This window comes from Cuculus canorus, chromosome 4 (assembly GCF_017976375.1).
Source record: "Cuculus canorus isolate bCucCan1 chromosome 4, bCucCan1.pri, whole genome shotgun sequence".
Taxonomy (NCBI): domain Eukaryota; kingdom Metazoa; phylum Chordata; class Aves; order Cuculiformes; family Cuculidae; genus Cuculus; species Cuculus canorus.
In genome coordinates this window covers 4,128,196-4,144,902 of record NC_071404.1, presented here as the reverse complement: position 1 = coordinate 4,144,902, position 16,707 = coordinate 4,128,196, and the positions used below count along the sequence as shown (strand labels likewise).

General features: G+C 43.6%; 1 protein-coding gene across 3 annotated transcripts in view; it reads right to left on the bottom strand.

Moving 5' to 3' along the window:
* Window positions 1-16,707, bottom strand: part of SMOX (spermine oxidase) — an 88,163-nt gene that overhangs the window by 20,026 nt on the left and 51,430 nt on the right. For all 3 annotated transcript variants that reach the window (XM_054065250.1, XM_054065249.1, XM_054065248.1), the window contains 2 exons: window positions 6,925-7,159; window positions 2,095-2,321 (listed from right to left, as the gene is read on the bottom strand). In XM_054065250.1, the coding sequence (XP_053921225.1) occupies window positions 2,095-2,321; window positions 6,925-7,132 (435 nt within the window). In that variant the 5' untranslated portion in view covers window positions 7,133-7,159. The remainder of the gene's footprint in view (window positions 1-2,094; window positions 2,322-6,924; window positions 7,160-16,707) is intronic.

The window sequence follows — 16,707 nt, the reverse complement described above, 5'->3', positions numbered from 1 at the left end:
CCAGCAACAGCAATCAAGAGGCTGACTGATGTCCTCTTCTTGGCTTGAGCTGTCCCTTACATAGTTTTTAATCGCAAAAAGTAGCTGTAGACATTTTTACAATCCATGAATGTGAAAGCCTTTTCTGCCTCCAAGCGATAAAGATATCCTGTGGCAACGATAAGCTAATTATGTGTTGCGTAAAGAAGATTAACTTTTAATGTTTTGTTCTCTCATGTCACCGTCTGCCCCCTTTCTCTTGCTTTAGAAGAAAGGGTAGATTTACCAAATTAATCATTTCAAAAACACCAGCACCTCATTACAGCCTGCATCTTATCAGCTGTATCTCAAACTTAAGTAGCTCTCATCTTTGTATTCTCATTTCAGAGTCTGCCTGCCTCTGACATCCTCCCTTTGCAGGAGATTTGCCTATCAAGTTGGAGACAGGATGATCACCTAGCACTGCACACGGGTTGGCAGTGTTCCATTTACATAAATAATGCTGCTCACTGCAGTATTTTCACTCACTCCCTCTCTCTTTTTGAGGCTTAGTTGCCGTTAATCTTGTTCCACAAACATCTTACCTTTTTTCCCTGGCTGGCTGTGGTTCTGTTTTCAATCCATAAATATGGTGTAAAGCTGTCAGATGAATTATCTCCACCTGTATTTGTTCAAGAATAACTCCTTCCCCACCACAGGTTTCTAAATTCTTTCCAAAGTGAGGGTTCTTTGAAATTCCTACTATCCCTCCCTAAAACTGAAATGATTTTGCGCCATTCCATCACAAGTCAGAGCCCCAGGACGGTGTCAAAAGTCTTTTCAAACAAAAAAAAACCCATTCTCAATTATTTTTTACAGGCTACAGGGACTTTTCTCTTGGTGGCTTTCTAAACGCTTATGGACATATTTTTAAACATAAGATATGCAACAGTAACCTGAATCTAGTGCATGTTTAGCCAAGCATCAAATATTGGTGAAACCCACTGTCAAGTGAAAATGTGGAGGTTTTAGGCATGCCTACAGCCCGATGGAAATAATAACATTTTGCTCCATTTTTTATACAACCCACTGAAGGATCACATTACCTGAAGGACCAGACATTCTGCACTGCCTCCTCTAAACGATCCCTAAAGTGACATTAAAAAAATGTGGGGAATAATCATAACTAACTTTAATTATGGCAAGCCTCCTTCTTTCACGTCATTCTACCCGAAGGCCAAATCTTCCTACTGAAAGCGGATAGAACTAATTCCAATCCTTCATATATGTTTAACGCACAAATCAGTAAGAAACCCCATTTATCCTCTGAAAGGAACACCAGGATGACAGCAGCAGTGCCAATTTACATGAAAGTAAATTTCACCTTTTTTGTCCGAGTCTAACATTGGGTTATTCCTTTTTTAGCAGAGGGTAATCGTTTCACTAAACATGTATTTTCATTTCCATCTTGCAGCCTTCTAATTTGTATTTTTAGGTTCTGGGTGCCCACAGTTCTTCGTTGGTTTTTTTTTTTTCCTATTTGGCTCTTCAGTCAGATACTGAGGCCCTTATCTACACTGAACTGAAGAGGAAGTCATCAAACACCAAGCAAAACAAGATAAAATAACCTTAAATTGAAGTCCACACCGTTCTGAATCCAGCAGAAAAAGACGTTCCTTTCCTTCTGATGCAAGAGAACTCGCAATTTCTGACTTTGGCACACTACACAGCACAGTATGGTATTTATAACATCAATAAAATGTCACAGGACTACAGTATTCAGCTGGTTGTTGCTAAGGTTTTACGTTCTACTTTGATTAGTAATTTGATCCCTCCTTTACTCTTTTAATTAAATAGCAACTTTCAAGAGCAAATGACTGGATCTCCCCAGCAATAGCTGCTGGAAGTGATTAAATTGATGACAGACGTGGAAAGATTGTTCTTCCTAACAACAGTGAGTTAATCCCACATCAGGGACAAATGGGGTATGAGATGAGAGCAAATTGAGTGTTGATTTGTTGCAAAGAAATTAAAGATATTACTGTTTTTCTACCTTTGCCCAGCACCTGGAACATTCTAACTGTCAAGGGGTCCCAGGGTTTCAAGCAAATCCTAACAAAGCAGCGGAATACCAACCTCGTTGTATAAATCACTGAATTCTTCAACCACATCTTTCGGGATCCTTTGCCCACTGTTGGTAAGATGATAAGCCACCCCATTCTTGGAGTAAAGACTGATCCGTCCGACACTTCTCTCGCCATCAGTAGTCTCTTCAAGTAAACCATTGTCTTCTGCTAGATGATAGACCGGGTTTCCATGTGAACCATGAATCCACGTAGCTCCCAGTTCAAAAGTGGCGTGCCCTGCAGGACAGTAAACCAAGCAACCTAGTTACTGGAGCCCAGAGTAAACCAAGCAGACGAGTCACTGAAGCCCATTTATCTGATAAAATGTACATGTGCAAAAGAGGAACAATTGCCCAAAGACACATTTTAGGAAGACATTTTTAATGCTGAGAGTGGTAAAACACTGGCAGAGATTGCCCAGAGAGTTGGTAGATGCCTCATAGCTGGAACTATTCAAAGTCAAGTTGGATGGGTCTCTAAGCAATCTGATCTAGATGAAGATGCTCCTGCTTACTGGAGGGGAGTTGGATCAGGTGACCTTCATGATCCTTTCCAATCCAAACCATTCTATGATACCACATGTTTGAACATCACTTAAGTGAGCTTTCTTTGTTAGACGAGGACAATGCCAGTGTTCTTCAACCCAGTCCTTTGGGATACATACTTAGATAGGGCTAGAAAGATGGGATGTTTCCAATAAAGACACATTACAGTGACACCCCTCTGAAACTTAAGGTGAAATTCATTCTCTTCTAGGTTCCTGGTTCATACCGTGGTTGATCTCTGCTGCTCTGTCCTTGTTACTTATCCTTTTTAAACCATCTTCTCTCAACCTGCACTTAAGGACACAACCAGAGAGCAAGGATGCACTGCAGCTCTAACAAGGTATAGCAAAGGAGGTGTGGGAGGGAAAAGAGATGAGAAACTTCACTATATTATTGTGCATAGAAGTGTACTTACATAAATATTAAAATCATAGGAAAAGAATAGAGTACCTAAAGACTTCAAGAATCCACTGTATTTGAGAGGAGGGGATGTAGACCCACACACGGGGAGAAAAGCATCTACGGCAAGGAGATTAGGGACAAAATTGGATTGCCCTGGGATAGCAACATGGGCCTGCATATCAAACCTTGTCCTGTGATTAAAAATGCTTGTTATTTACAAATATACCTCAGCTTAACTGCAATACAAAAACATTATTTACATTCCCCAAAAGAATAAATACAGTTATATTTTATTATTTACACCTCTGAAAATTGGAATTGAGTTCTTTAAAAAGATGCACGGTCAAATTAAACACCGAACTCATTTAGTCTTCATCACCTGTACTCTCTGCCTGCAAAACACAAAGAATTTGGTCAGCCTCACTCTCTCCCTTCCTTATAACTAACAGGGTTTGCATCAGGATGCCAACATCTCCTGAAACCAGGAGGTTTTTATGCTGAGGGTGAAACCAGGAGATGTTTGGCAGCTGTAAAAGAGGTGCTAAAAATACACTTGGGTCATGGCCTCCACCCCCATTTTCACAGATTCTCTGAAGTCCAAACATAACTGATATAAAGTGTGACAAAGGTGTGTTCTCTCAGCATCCCAGCCAACACCACCCTGAGCAGCTTTGCAGTGGTGTGCAAATGCCCAATTAAGTGGGTTAGTTAATAGGATACCGCTTGATGAAGAAAGAATCCACCTCCAGTCATCATGTACTGTTTAACATGTAAATATATGCTCAAACAGAAAGACACTGTAGCACTTCGCTATAACACAGTCAGGTTTAAGGGGCAAAAGCTCCCAGGAATGCTTCTCGCCAGCTGACATGCTGCCTCCGAGGGAAGCTCCATGCATCCTGTTTTTCAAGCAGACAACCACCTCATCATTAAGGAGCAAGCTCATTACCCTTTAAAATATCCATTACAGGAGTCGAGAGCACAAGATTTCTCCGTGTACCTAAAACAAAGTACGTCCTGCAGGATGTGCAGCATCAAGTCACCACTGAGTGAATATCTAAAGTGCCACAAACTCCAAAACACTCCCAGAGCACCCAGCCTAGCATAAACGACTGCTCTATGTTGGCAGCCAAAGGTACAAAGCTCATAAATATTGCATGTGGCAGTCACCTTGTTAATGCAATCCTCCTGCGAGTCATCACACGCCAGATCAGCAGCAGGAATACTGCCTGCTGCTTTATGTCAGCAGCTTGCTCTCTGCTACACTAACAATCCTCCAGCTCTTATTTATGGAGGACCTGATCTTTGAAAGAAAAAAAAAATGCCAGCAAGTCCTGGTTGGTGCTCGGTAACAATTATGATGTGTTCCAAGCTATTTTCAGTAGCTGTGTGGAATAGAATCAAACATCAATAAATTAAAAATAGTCATTCTTGCCTGTAACACACAGAAACTCGCTGTCATCGCTACCAAGCGGGTAAGTCAGTTGTTACCCAGTGTAAGTTACATAATAAATTATTTACAAGTGTAAAATTAAATAACATCTTTTTAAACAGCTAATTTGCTTGCAGGGCCTTACAAGGTTTTCTTTTCTAATAGTCATCTATTTCAAATGAATCATACAACACAACAAAAATAGGAAGAAAAAAAATCTGCTTCCTATTCTGTGAACGTAATCACTAAGACACAAGCAGCAGCCAAAACAGGCCCACACACAACAACATAACACACCGGCAGTTCCCCAATGGAATGCACAGATAGCATATGAAGCCTTCAGAATACACACAGGAACTTTCACGTTTCCCTTTGTAGCCCTAACTATTCCTTGTGCATCTTGTTGTGAAACATCTGCAGTGATGTTCTAGATCACGTACAAAACCAGAAACATGCAAACCCTCTGCCTCACTTATGCTAGAGATAGAATCATGGAATCATAGAGGGGTTTGGATTGGACAGAAGCTTAAAAATCATCCAGTTCCAACCCCTCTGCCGTGGGCAGGGACACCTTCCACTGGATAAGGTTCCTCAAAATCGCATCCAACCTGGCCTTGAACACATCCAGGGATGGAGCATCCACGCCTTCTCTGAGCAACCTGTGCCAGGGCCTCACCACCCTCACACAGTTAAAAATTTCTTCCTAATATCCAATTTAAACCTCTCCTCTTTCTGCTTAAAACTGTTTCACTTCACCCTATCCCTGCATTCCCTGATGAAAAGCCCCTCTCCAACCCACCTCATCCTCATCTTTATGAACTAAACCTCTGAAAATCAAAATTATTCCCCTGTGCTTATAAGGAACACACTCTACGCAGTCAAGGAGAAGTACTGCCCCCTGCAAGATACATCATGGCTCAGTGAGAGTGGAAGTACTGGGATATGGCCATGAGAGGCTGCCACCGTAGCTCTGCTGAAGATTTTAATTGTCATAAAAGTCAGGTTGGATGAGGCTTTGAGCAAAGTGATTGAGTGGGAGGTGTCCCTGCCCATGGCAGGGAGGTTGGAACTAGATGCACTTGAAGGTCCCTTCCAATCCAAACCATTCTCTGATTTTCTGATTCTAAATGCTTCTGGTTTAGTTTCCTTAGAGAGAAGCCTAATTTGCAAACATTCAAACTATTCTGTGAATCGAATCAGTTTTTGAGACGTGAGAATGACTGGGCACTCCCTTCAAAACCAGTGAGGGTGTCCAAAGGCACGAGAATTGGTCTCAATACACGTACAACAAAACTTTCACAGGTGCATTGACAAAATTCTACATGGCTCCCTGAAGATCCCAGGTCTTCACCACTTCCCACCTCTCACAGAAACAATACAGGACATTTTTAATTCAGTGCAAATTCAGTGTGTAAAGGACACACTTCCCATTCTAACCTCTACACCAAGTCTCAGCAGAATATAAAGTGCCCTATTCAAACCCCGGAGATTAGATTTGCCCGACTGCCTTTTCATGCATTTCCCTTCTGAAAGTCCATAGGACGTTGCTGTTTATTTACTGTGGTGAATTTATCAAGTAAAGCATAGTAAGTGATATAAGCACCTAACAAATAAAAAGAAAGGGCAGCAAGAGGCCAAAGTTAACAAATGCAGAGAGTAGGGTCAGAAACAGAATGAGTTAATTGAAATCTCCTGCAGAGAAGAGACAAGCAATGCCCTTCTAGGTACCAGGGAACATTTCATCGACTCCTGTGCTGCAGAGTCAAGTTTGTCCCAGCGGTTTTGCATTTAGACATTTTACAACCCCTTCCAATTGACACCGGATTAAACCATCCTGCATCTGCACCCTTCTTACATGCTGAGAAAGAAAGCCACAGACACAGGGAAGCTGCAAATCAAGATGAAAGGATACACTGAAGAGGTTTCTCCAGCAGCCTGTATGACAGTGGGTAGTGTCCTGCACAGTAAATTAGTTCTAGGGAAATGAATGGGGCTGCTTGTGAAACAGAATAGCTTAGAGCTTGCCTCTTTGGAAGTGATTAAGTCACTGAGAAACAGCCGCCGGACAGGAGATTTACTGACTGCTCCTAGTCAAGAATGAAAACGTTGGTGAAAACCATCTCAATATAGCTATTTAATCACAGAATGCTTCTCACAGACTCGTTACACGGCGCTCTTCCCCTATGAGTGAAAACAATCCCCAAGATCTTTATTCTACAGAAACATGGTTTTGGAGCTACCCTCGCTCAGAAGAGATGCGTGAGATAGCTCAGATTTAGCCACCCACCCAACCAGCCAAGGATTTATGTTCCTGACAGCACCACACCTCAAATAACCTTCGGCATGCGCACATTGACTGGAAAAGCACATTTCCAAGGCCAAATTAACCCAATGAAAACACAACCCCTTGCTAGCAGAACAAAGCCAGCCCAACGCGTTACTCCCAAAATGCTGCTCTCACCAAGTTTCACACTTTGCACGCGGCCTCCAATTCGGTCAGTTGCCTCAAGGATAGTTACATCCGTGAAACCGCTTTCCAAGAGTGCTTTTGCTGCTGACAGGCCTGCAAGCCCAGCACCGATAATTACTATTCGAGGCTGTCGCTTTCTCCGTAGGCCACTACTAAGAGGATCATCCGTGCTGTCTCCAGATATTTCACAACTTTGCATGCCGTCCAAGCTCTCTTTCTAAGGAACCTACAGAAAAAGCAAAAAAGAGAAGTGTGTTCAGGGAACTCAGCTCAAACTTATTGTCTGCAAGTCCTGAGAAAGTCTATGAAAGATCCAGCAGGGAAGAAAGAAGACTCGTGAACTGGACCCAGCCTTCAAAATGAGATGCATAGGAAGGATAACTGAGGTCAAACTGGGATGTAACAATATTCTGGCCTCAAGCACCAGTACTGGAAACTCCAGAAATCTCCACCCTTATGTACCATGTAGGCTATTTCCAGAGAAGTCAAAGGATTTTCAAACTCCCACCTCTTTATATAACCTCTAAAAGTGGCAATTTTGTGGTACAGACTTAAAAAAAAAAAAAAAAAAGAAAAGAAAAAGAAAACCACATGCCCCAGTACTGACAAGCTCCACAACACAGCAACGAAGCTTCACTTTGCCTCTGTGGCAACCGCAAAGCTTCAGATCAAATAACCATGGGACTAAGCAAGGAGGATTTAGCTCAAAGCGTGGAGATCAGACATCCAACCAATCATGGTATAGATGGAAAAATGTTTCAAACTGTGAGAGCCTACACAGGCCAGTACAAAAATTCACAGCCCCACAATGCAGTCCCTGTAGTCTGTGTCCTGCCACATCAGAATCAGCCTCAGCCTTTGATGAAGAGAAGTTCAAATCCATACTGGTTTGGGCTAGTCTAATTCTACCCCCACCGACCCAATGCACTGAACTGCTTCTCCAAGCAGTATCCTATTTTTCTTCACAAAATTCTAAAAGCCACTTTTTAAACTGTGAATACCCTTAGTTCTCAGGTCCCATCACCTTATTTTTGGTATACAGCATGAGTCCACGGTTAAGGTTCAACCTTAATCAGCAATCATCAATGTAGGATGTCTTTATATACGAACATTGGGTCATCTGGTTCCAGGTAGGTTCACATCTGCCCTCAAGAGCACAAAGGAACAAGGTATAGAGACTCATACTCCACCAGAACCAAGAAGACATCACTCCTGACTTCCAAAGGATAAACACACAGCTCAGGATTCATCAGCTTTTGAATCATCTGGTGCCAACCCACCTGCCACGGGCAGGGACACCTTCCACTGGATCAGGTTGCTCAAAGCCTCAGCCAGCCTGGTCTTGAACACCTCCAGGAATGGGGCAGCCACCACTTCTCTGGGCAACCTGTGCCAGTGCCTCACTACCCTCACAGGAAAACATTTCTTCCTAAGATCTCATCTCAATCTCCCCTCTCAGCTTCAAACCATTCCCCCTTGTCCTATCCCTGCATTCCCTGATAAAAAAAAACCCTGGCCCGCCTTTCTGTGGGGACCTTTAAGTACTGGGAGGCTGCTAGAAGGTCTCCCCAGAGCCTTCTCTTTTCTAGGCTGAGTAACCCCAACTCTCTCAGCCTGTCCTCATAAGGATAAAGCGTACACCTAATTCCTAGCCTCATCACTTGCCCCACCCAACACTCATTGAATAAGGAGAACTCAAAGGAGCTAGTGTGCTGCCTCTATCTGTTGCCAAGCTGCTAGTTACACCTTCTGAGCTCTTCCTTGATTCACCCAACACTTGATCAGTCTCAAAAACCTCCTTTTTTTTCTCTTACATCACTAGGAGAAGAGTCAAACCTTTGTGCATAAAACACTACTGGACTATTACTGTATATGATCATGCGTACTAGTTAAGTACTAAGCAACAGCGCTTTCATTTGTAGAGTCCTTTTTACTCTGGCATTTCTGTATGTCGCCCAAACATCTGCTGGTCTCTGTAGTAGAGGTGACATCAGACTGCAGTCAGTAGTGACTGAAGCGGTGGTATAAAAAGTAAAGTGGTCATAATGGAGCTCTAGACAACTATTGTGAACACGTTTAGTTAGCTGCAAGGGGAACAACTTAAGCTCAACCCATCCTACCTGGTACAAAGATTAGCAAAGTGCCTGTAAGCAACTCTGCTTCTGCCAATACAGTTCATGCCAACTGCCACTGAGCAACGGAAGAGGTGACATTGAGTGAGTTCAGCTGTGGCCATGCTGAAAACTTCTACCTGCGATCACATCAATCATCTCTCAGTTTTATCTCCTGACCAACAGATCTCAGCTAGCAGATGTCTGTCTCAGGGAGCCAGACACCGGTGTTTGGAAAGTTATTTCCAAGCCAAAGTCAAACATGTTAAGCATCCAATGCTTTCTAGTTCACGGCGGAAGAGTCACGAATCATGGTCATTTGACAAGCGGAATAGCTGTGAGCAGCCAAAACCAGGTATTGGCCTCACTTGTGGGCAAGCTGGATACAAAAGCAGTATACACCACTTTGAAGAAGTTAGCAGTGAATGATTCCTCAAGAAACAGTAAAGATCTGGAGCAGGCAGGGGAGAAGAGGACACAAAGCCCCTTCCCTACAGCAGATAGTGACAAGGGTTAAGTTTCCAGCTGCAGACAACTTAGGACTTCATAGAATCACAGAATGGTTTGGGTTGGAAGGGACCTTAAAGATTATCCAACTCCAATTCCCCTACTATGGGCAGGGACATCTCCCACTGGATCAAAGCCCCATCCAACCTGACCTTGAACACCAGCAGGGATGTGTTCCACAAATTCTTTGAGCAACCTCTTCCAGTGCCTCACCACCCCCACAGTAAAGATTTTATTCCTAAAATCTAATCTAAATCTCCCCTCTTTTGGCTTAAAACTGTCCCCTCTCATCCCCTCCCCGCCTTTCCTGGGGACTTGTGTCTACTTGGCTTTGTTGTTGATTCCTTTTTCCTGTGGACTTTCCTCACCTGGGAGAGAATGTGTTTTTTTTGTTTTCCTATTAGACTTGATCCGCTTTGAAAGCGGATTTTCCAAAATAGATTAAAATAAACAGGGAAGTGGTACTGCAGGTATGAAGGGTTTCCTGCAGGAGTTACTCGGGAAGTGCTCCATGATGCGTAGGTTAACTCCTCACCAGTCAGAGGCTGATAGGAAAGATAAGACCACTCCTCAGACTCACAGAAATACACACCATAGAGATGAAAACAACATTCTGGTTAAAAACCCAACCGAAAAACAAGGAAGTCACTTTTCTCTATTTAACAGTTCAGGACAATGGGAAGGAGCTGGAATTCCTCCCAAGAAATGGTTTTTCCACCATCTTCTCCTGAGGTTGAGTTAAGCCATTACCTTTATTGGGCCTTGTCAATCATTGGTCCTTTACCTCTTCTCTCGAGCAATTTATTGACTTTTAATCTAACAAGATCAGAAGAGAGATTTCTCTAGTTTATTTTAAGATATTTTAAATGGCCGTGAACATTGGAATCTCTGTATTGAGAGCTTCAGGAACACTGAGCTATGAAGGGCAAAGCAGTACAGTTATTAAAGAGTACATAAGAAATGCCAAAGCAAGTTGTATTGAAGAGTCTGGGGTGGGCACAAGGAGGAATGACCTCCTTCTGGCAGCATCAGCTTCTAAAGTCCAATATAGCTATCGTAAGGTAGAGCCAACCTCCAGACCCTGGGGACTTCTCCCCCTTGCATTTGCCGACTTCTTCACAAATCCCTCCACGCTTCTAGCCTTCACAACAACTTTGTGGTGAGGATCCCCACAGTTTATCAACCTTAGGCAAACACTACTGTCCTTTTGGGTTTCAAAGCCATACCTCCAAAGGAAACTGAAGACATCACCCAAAAGCGTGTTATGAGAAACACTGAAGGGTCATTCCCTGTTCACATTCTCCTCGGTGCTAAGGACCTTGACATATGATCCCAGTGTTCTGTTCTTCAAGAGGAAATAAATCTTAATCTGGCTATTCCTTTCTCATTTGTAAGCAATTAAAAACCTACAGCTGAAATAACTCTTACTATAAATGCCTTCAGGGTTTATTACAACATGTAGACACTCTACAACACCCTCCATTTCTCATGCAGTCTCCAGATAACACTTGAATGTGTGTATTTTTATTGCCACTTTAAAGAAACAACATTTTTGCATTTGAATCCTATAGAAACTGAACCAGTTTAGCTCAGTTCTTTAAGTACAGCTTTCCTAATCCTGGCTTTGGCAAACTCACGTGACTTCTTCACATGAAAGCTTCAAGAATATGTTTTCCCCTCCCGTTTCGGCATTTTAATACTGAATTAGGTGACCAATTTAGATAGATGAGAAAATAACAGGGTATTTTGTATGTACAGAACCCTGATTTAAAAACCATCCTTAATAAGCCAACAACCTTTCCCATATGATCGGCAGGGGAAGGCAATTAAAATTATAGCAAGAGCTTCAGCTTTCCAACCAGGATGCACGCACCATTGTGAAACAAGTAGATGATATAAACATACGAATCCCCACTACACTTCATTTCAGTATCAATTATACACTCCGTTAGGCTCATAAGTACAACAAGCACATAAAACACACTCTATTAAGTACAATGCTCTACCTTCAGTACTTGCCAAGCCACCAGCCAGGGCTTGAGCCAGTGAATATTACCAGGTCCTCTGACACAAAGATAGTTTGGTTTTTTCCTTTTTCTTGATTGCCAAAAAGGGTTATTTCTTCTTTTTTTTTAAATCACAGGGCAAGAGTGCATTAGCTGCTGCACTGCAAATCTCTCCCAGGCTGTAATTTTACTTTGTGTCCTTCTAAGATCAAGGGTAGTAACAAATCATAGCTTCACTAAAAGTTAAATCCCCCCTGCCTTGTCTTGCTTAGAGCTTTCCTGTGAGACAGCTGGCAGACACTGGTTAGCCACCATAGAAAAATATCCAAATATACATAGAATCATATAATAGTTTGGGTTGGAAGGAACCATAAAGGTCACATAGACCACCTCCCCTGCAATGAGCAGCACCATCTTCAACCAGATCAGGTTGCTCAGAGCCCCATCCAACCTGACCTTGAATGGTTCCAGGGATGAGGCATCCACCACGTCTCTGGGCAACCTGGGCCAGTGCCTCACCACCCTCAGCATAAAAAAATTCTTTCTAATATCTAGTCTAAACTTAGCTCCTTCTAGTTTAAAACTATTGCCCTTTGTCCTATTGCTACAGGCCCTGCTAAAAAGTTTTTTCCCATCTTTCTTATAAGCCCCCTTTAAGTACTGAAAGGCTGCAATAACGTCTCCTCAAGAGTCTTCTCTTATCCAAGCTGAATAACTTCAACTCTCTCAGCCTCTGTTCATAGGGGAGGTGCCCCAGGCCTTTGATAATTGTTGTAGCCTCCTCTGGACCCGCTCGAACACCTCCATGTCATTCCCAAGCTGAGGGCTCCAGAGCTGGGCACAGCATTCCAGGTGGGGTCTCACCAGAGCAGATTAGAGGGGCAAAATTCCCCTCTCAACTGCAGCCCAAGATCCAGTCGAGCTTCTGGGCTGCAAGCGCACATCTTCCTTCAGTCTTAAAAATACAGCTTTGATCCTCTCGCCTCTTCTGCATCGAAGTGCCTCACCCATCATATCATAATCACTTCTTCCAGACCTGCTCCATTTTCTCAGTCTCTATTTCCATTCCATCCTTGCCTCCCTAGGTGCCACTGCCCTTCATTCATCCCTTCTCCCTACTGTCCATTTCCTTCATCCAAAAAATACCTTATCAGAAAAAAAACAACTCCTCCCTAAAATAAATTCCTAAGAACAACCGCTGTTCCCCAGCAAACAAATCTTTGCAAAACTATATCTTCTAAGATGAGCATAATTCTGCCAAACCAGAATAATGAGTTTCCATTCCTGGCATTGGCATTTGCACCCTTCAATCCAACAAGCTCCCTATCCCTTAATCTCTGCTGATCCTAGTTACACACCCAGCCCCCTGGCTGCTCCCAGGGAAATGACTCTTCTTCATCCACACAGAGGAATCCCAGGGAAATCACTCTTCTTCATCCACACAGAGGAATCCCAGGAAAATCACTCTTCTTCATCCACACAGAGGAATCCCAGGAAAATCACTCTTCTTCATCCACACAGAGGAATCCCAGGGAAATGACTCTTCTTCATCCACACAGAGGAATCCCAGGGAAATCACTCTTCTTCATCCACACAGAGGAATCTCATTAGCTTTCAGCAGAACTTGACACCAGAGCTACCCTAGCACTAACTTAGAAATCATTTTGAACAGATTATCACATTTCATCCTTTGATAAAGGCATATTCTGGATACATTCCCTCTAAAGCGAAGTGCCTTCTACTTATTTAAATTACTATGGCCCCACAGACAATGGCAACATAGAAACTGCATAGATGCAAATGTCACACTGGCCTTCTCCACGTTTAATCCAGCAGCAATAAAGTATGTTTACTTCATGATTTTTTTTTCCCCCATTTTGCCAGTAAAACCTTGCAAGTCACAAGGAAGAAGCCAAAGCATTACGGCAGTTCACAACTGCCCTCCTTATTACAACATTATGCTCTGATCAGACTATTCTTCTAGGACCCTGAAGAAAAAGGTCACCAAGGCTCCAACAATTTAAAAACACAAAACCCAAATAAACAAAAACAATTCTCAAGGAAATCTGCTCACCCAAATACCCTCGTGGTAGTCCTGTCCTAGCTGTGATGACACAAAGACTTAGGCAGGGCAGCACACTGAAAACAAGGCTTGCACGCCAAAGGGCTTCTCTGGTGCTTGGTTGAGTTAAAAAAAATAAACATAGGTTTATTTTTAAGCAATCCTGATGAAAAGCCTTTTTAAAAGTGACCTCCTTCTCCCCTCAGACTGTATATCACACCACAGGTTGTTTTCTATTCACGAGCCACAGCTGTGAGCTCCCAGCACACCAGAGACTGGAATCATGGTCATCCCAGGTGGGACTTGTCTCACTCTATTTCATGAGTTGGGTGGCCAATTTGCAGCTGCTCTCTGCAGCCTTTCAGGTGATGGGGAGGAGGAGTAATCCATCCTGCTGGTGCTTTGCACACCTATTTTAAGATGAGCAAGCTGACGAGAAGCTGGGAGACCAGTTAAAAACCTAAGCTTTCAGGGACCTCTTATGTTAGCAGTTTAGCCAGGATCAGGAGTTTGCTTTGGGGTGATCCCAACAGCTCTACTTCCCACGCTTTCATTCAGGGCTAGAAAGCTGCCTAGAAGAGAAGGACCTGGGGGTGTTGGTTGACAGCCAACTGAACATGAGGCAGCAGTGTGCCCAGGTGGCCAAGAAGGCCAATGACATCTTGGCTTGGATCAGAAACGGTGTGACCAGCAGGTCCAGGGAGGTTATTCTCCCTCTGTACTCGGCACTGGTGAGACCACACCTTGAGTACTGTGTTCAGTTCTGGGCCCCTCACCACAAGAAGGATGTTGAGGCTCTGGAGCGTGTCCAGAGAAGAGCAACGAAGCTGGTGAGGGGCTGGAGAACAAGTCTTCTGAGGAGCGGCTGAGAGAGCTGGGGTTGTTTAGCCTGGAGAAGAGGAGGCTGAGGGGAGACCTTATTGCTCTCTACAACTACCTGAAAGGAGGTTGTGGAGAGGAGGGAGCTGGGCTCTTCTCCCAAGTGACAGGGGACAGGACAAGGGGGAATGGCCTCAAGCTCTGCCAGGGGAGGTTCAGGCTGGACATCAGGAAAAAATTTTTCACAGAAAGGGCCATTGGGCACTGGAACTGCCCAGGGAGGGGGTTGAGTTGCCTTCCGTGGAAGTGTTTAAGGGACAGGTGGACGAGGTGCTGAGGGGCATGGTTTAGGGAGTGTTAGGAATGGTTGGACTCAATGACCCAGTAGGTCCCTTCCAACCTAGTCATTCTCTGATTCTATGTTGGGCAGTGATACAGCTTTACTCCTTGTGGATGAGCCTGAAATGAAGAAGATGTGCTCCAGGAGAGCCAAAATGTATCTCAGCCTCTAAGGGGCATTCATGGGGCCAGAGATAGGGACACACACTCATAGACATGAGGACCTCTGCACTGACTCCTTCTCTCAGGGTATCACCTCACATTATGGTGACATACTTACTGAGCTAGAAATAGCTTCTGACAGCTAAAATGGGTTGAGGAACCACACCTGCAGAAGAGGCAGCCAGTGGCTGCACTTCCACATGAAATGCTGAGGCTCCTGCATGTGAACCTGGATTTCTCTCCTAAACACACTATTTCCCTGAATTTTGCAGTCCTTCTGAAGAGTGTTGAATCAATGGTCTTCACATTAACAAGTGTAACAGTCAGTCTGGAGGGTGAGAAATGTATCATCAACAAAACCAAATTCCCTGCTGATCACACAGACAAAGAGCTCCAGCATCAACCGATCAAAGTTTACCACAATCACTTTATTCCCTCTAGTTTTGTAATTGATGGGAATGGAATTAAGAATAATACTTAATCAGAAACCTAAATAACAACAATATTGTGTGTGTTTGAAAGGAACTCCGATAAAACCAACAAGAGTTGAAAGAATAAATAGAAGCACGAGAAATAAACACACTATGATTTTATTATTATTTAAAGTGCAACTATTCAAGATAGTATCAGCACACGAAGGGGCCCTACAGACACATGTGTTTATAATGCAGGTTTGTCATCACAGTCTGAAAGCATTTACAAACAGAGACTACTTGACACCACAGGATTAATCCAATCCAAGCAGAGACAAAGCGAGATTAGGCAACCAGGAGCAGAAGCTAGGAAAATTCAGAGCAGAAATAAGATGGCTATTTTTAACAGTGACACTAATCAGCTGTCGAAACGCTTTTCCCTAAAGACAGAGAGGATATCGCTTGAAGCTTTTAAATCAGGATTCTATCTCTCATAGACATTTACACTCCAGTCCCACCACGAGACAGGGTTGTGATGCTCCTACCTACACAGGTGGCAGAGGTGGCCAAGAGAGATACTGAAGATAAACCTCCTTGCCTTTGCACCTCAGGAATCTTCTGTGAAGCAGAACTCTACGGCTGCGAGCACATGCTCACAGGGTAGTGTTGTAGAGATGGAGTGTACCCCAGGTGGTTTCCAGTGATGCTTAAGGAATGGAAATTCACACAGACCACCCAGTACAGGACATCTCCTGGCTTTCAGAAAACTGAAAAAAAAACAGCCAACTTTTTGATACTGAGTTTTGAAAGCCTTTTTTCAATGGGTGTAATAACTTCTATTATGCGGATCTGGTAAAGTAAGTCCAGAGGAGGCCATGAAGATGATCCAGAGGATGGAGCACCTCCCATAAGAGCACAGGCTGAGGGAGTTGGAGTTGTTCAGCCTGGAGAAGACCTCATAGTAGCCTTCCACTACTTCAAGGGAGCCTACAGGAAAGCTGGGGAGGGGCTCTTGATCAGGGAGTGCAGGGACAGGACAAGGGGGAATGGTTTTAAGGTGAAAGGGGAGATTTAGATGAGAACTTAGGAAGAAATGTTTTCCTGTGAGGGTGGTGAGGCACTGGAGAAGGTTGCCCAGAGAAGTTGTGTCTGCCCCATCCCTGGAGGTGTTCAAGGCCAGGTTGGCTGAGGCTTTGAGCAGCCTGATCCATTGGAAGGTGTCCCTGCCCATGGCAGAGGGGTTGGAACTGGATGGGTTTTAAGGTCCCTTCCAATCCAAACCATTCTATGATTCTCTGATTATTTCATCAACCACATACAGAACAGTCATTATCAGAGAGCACTGTCAGCAGAGC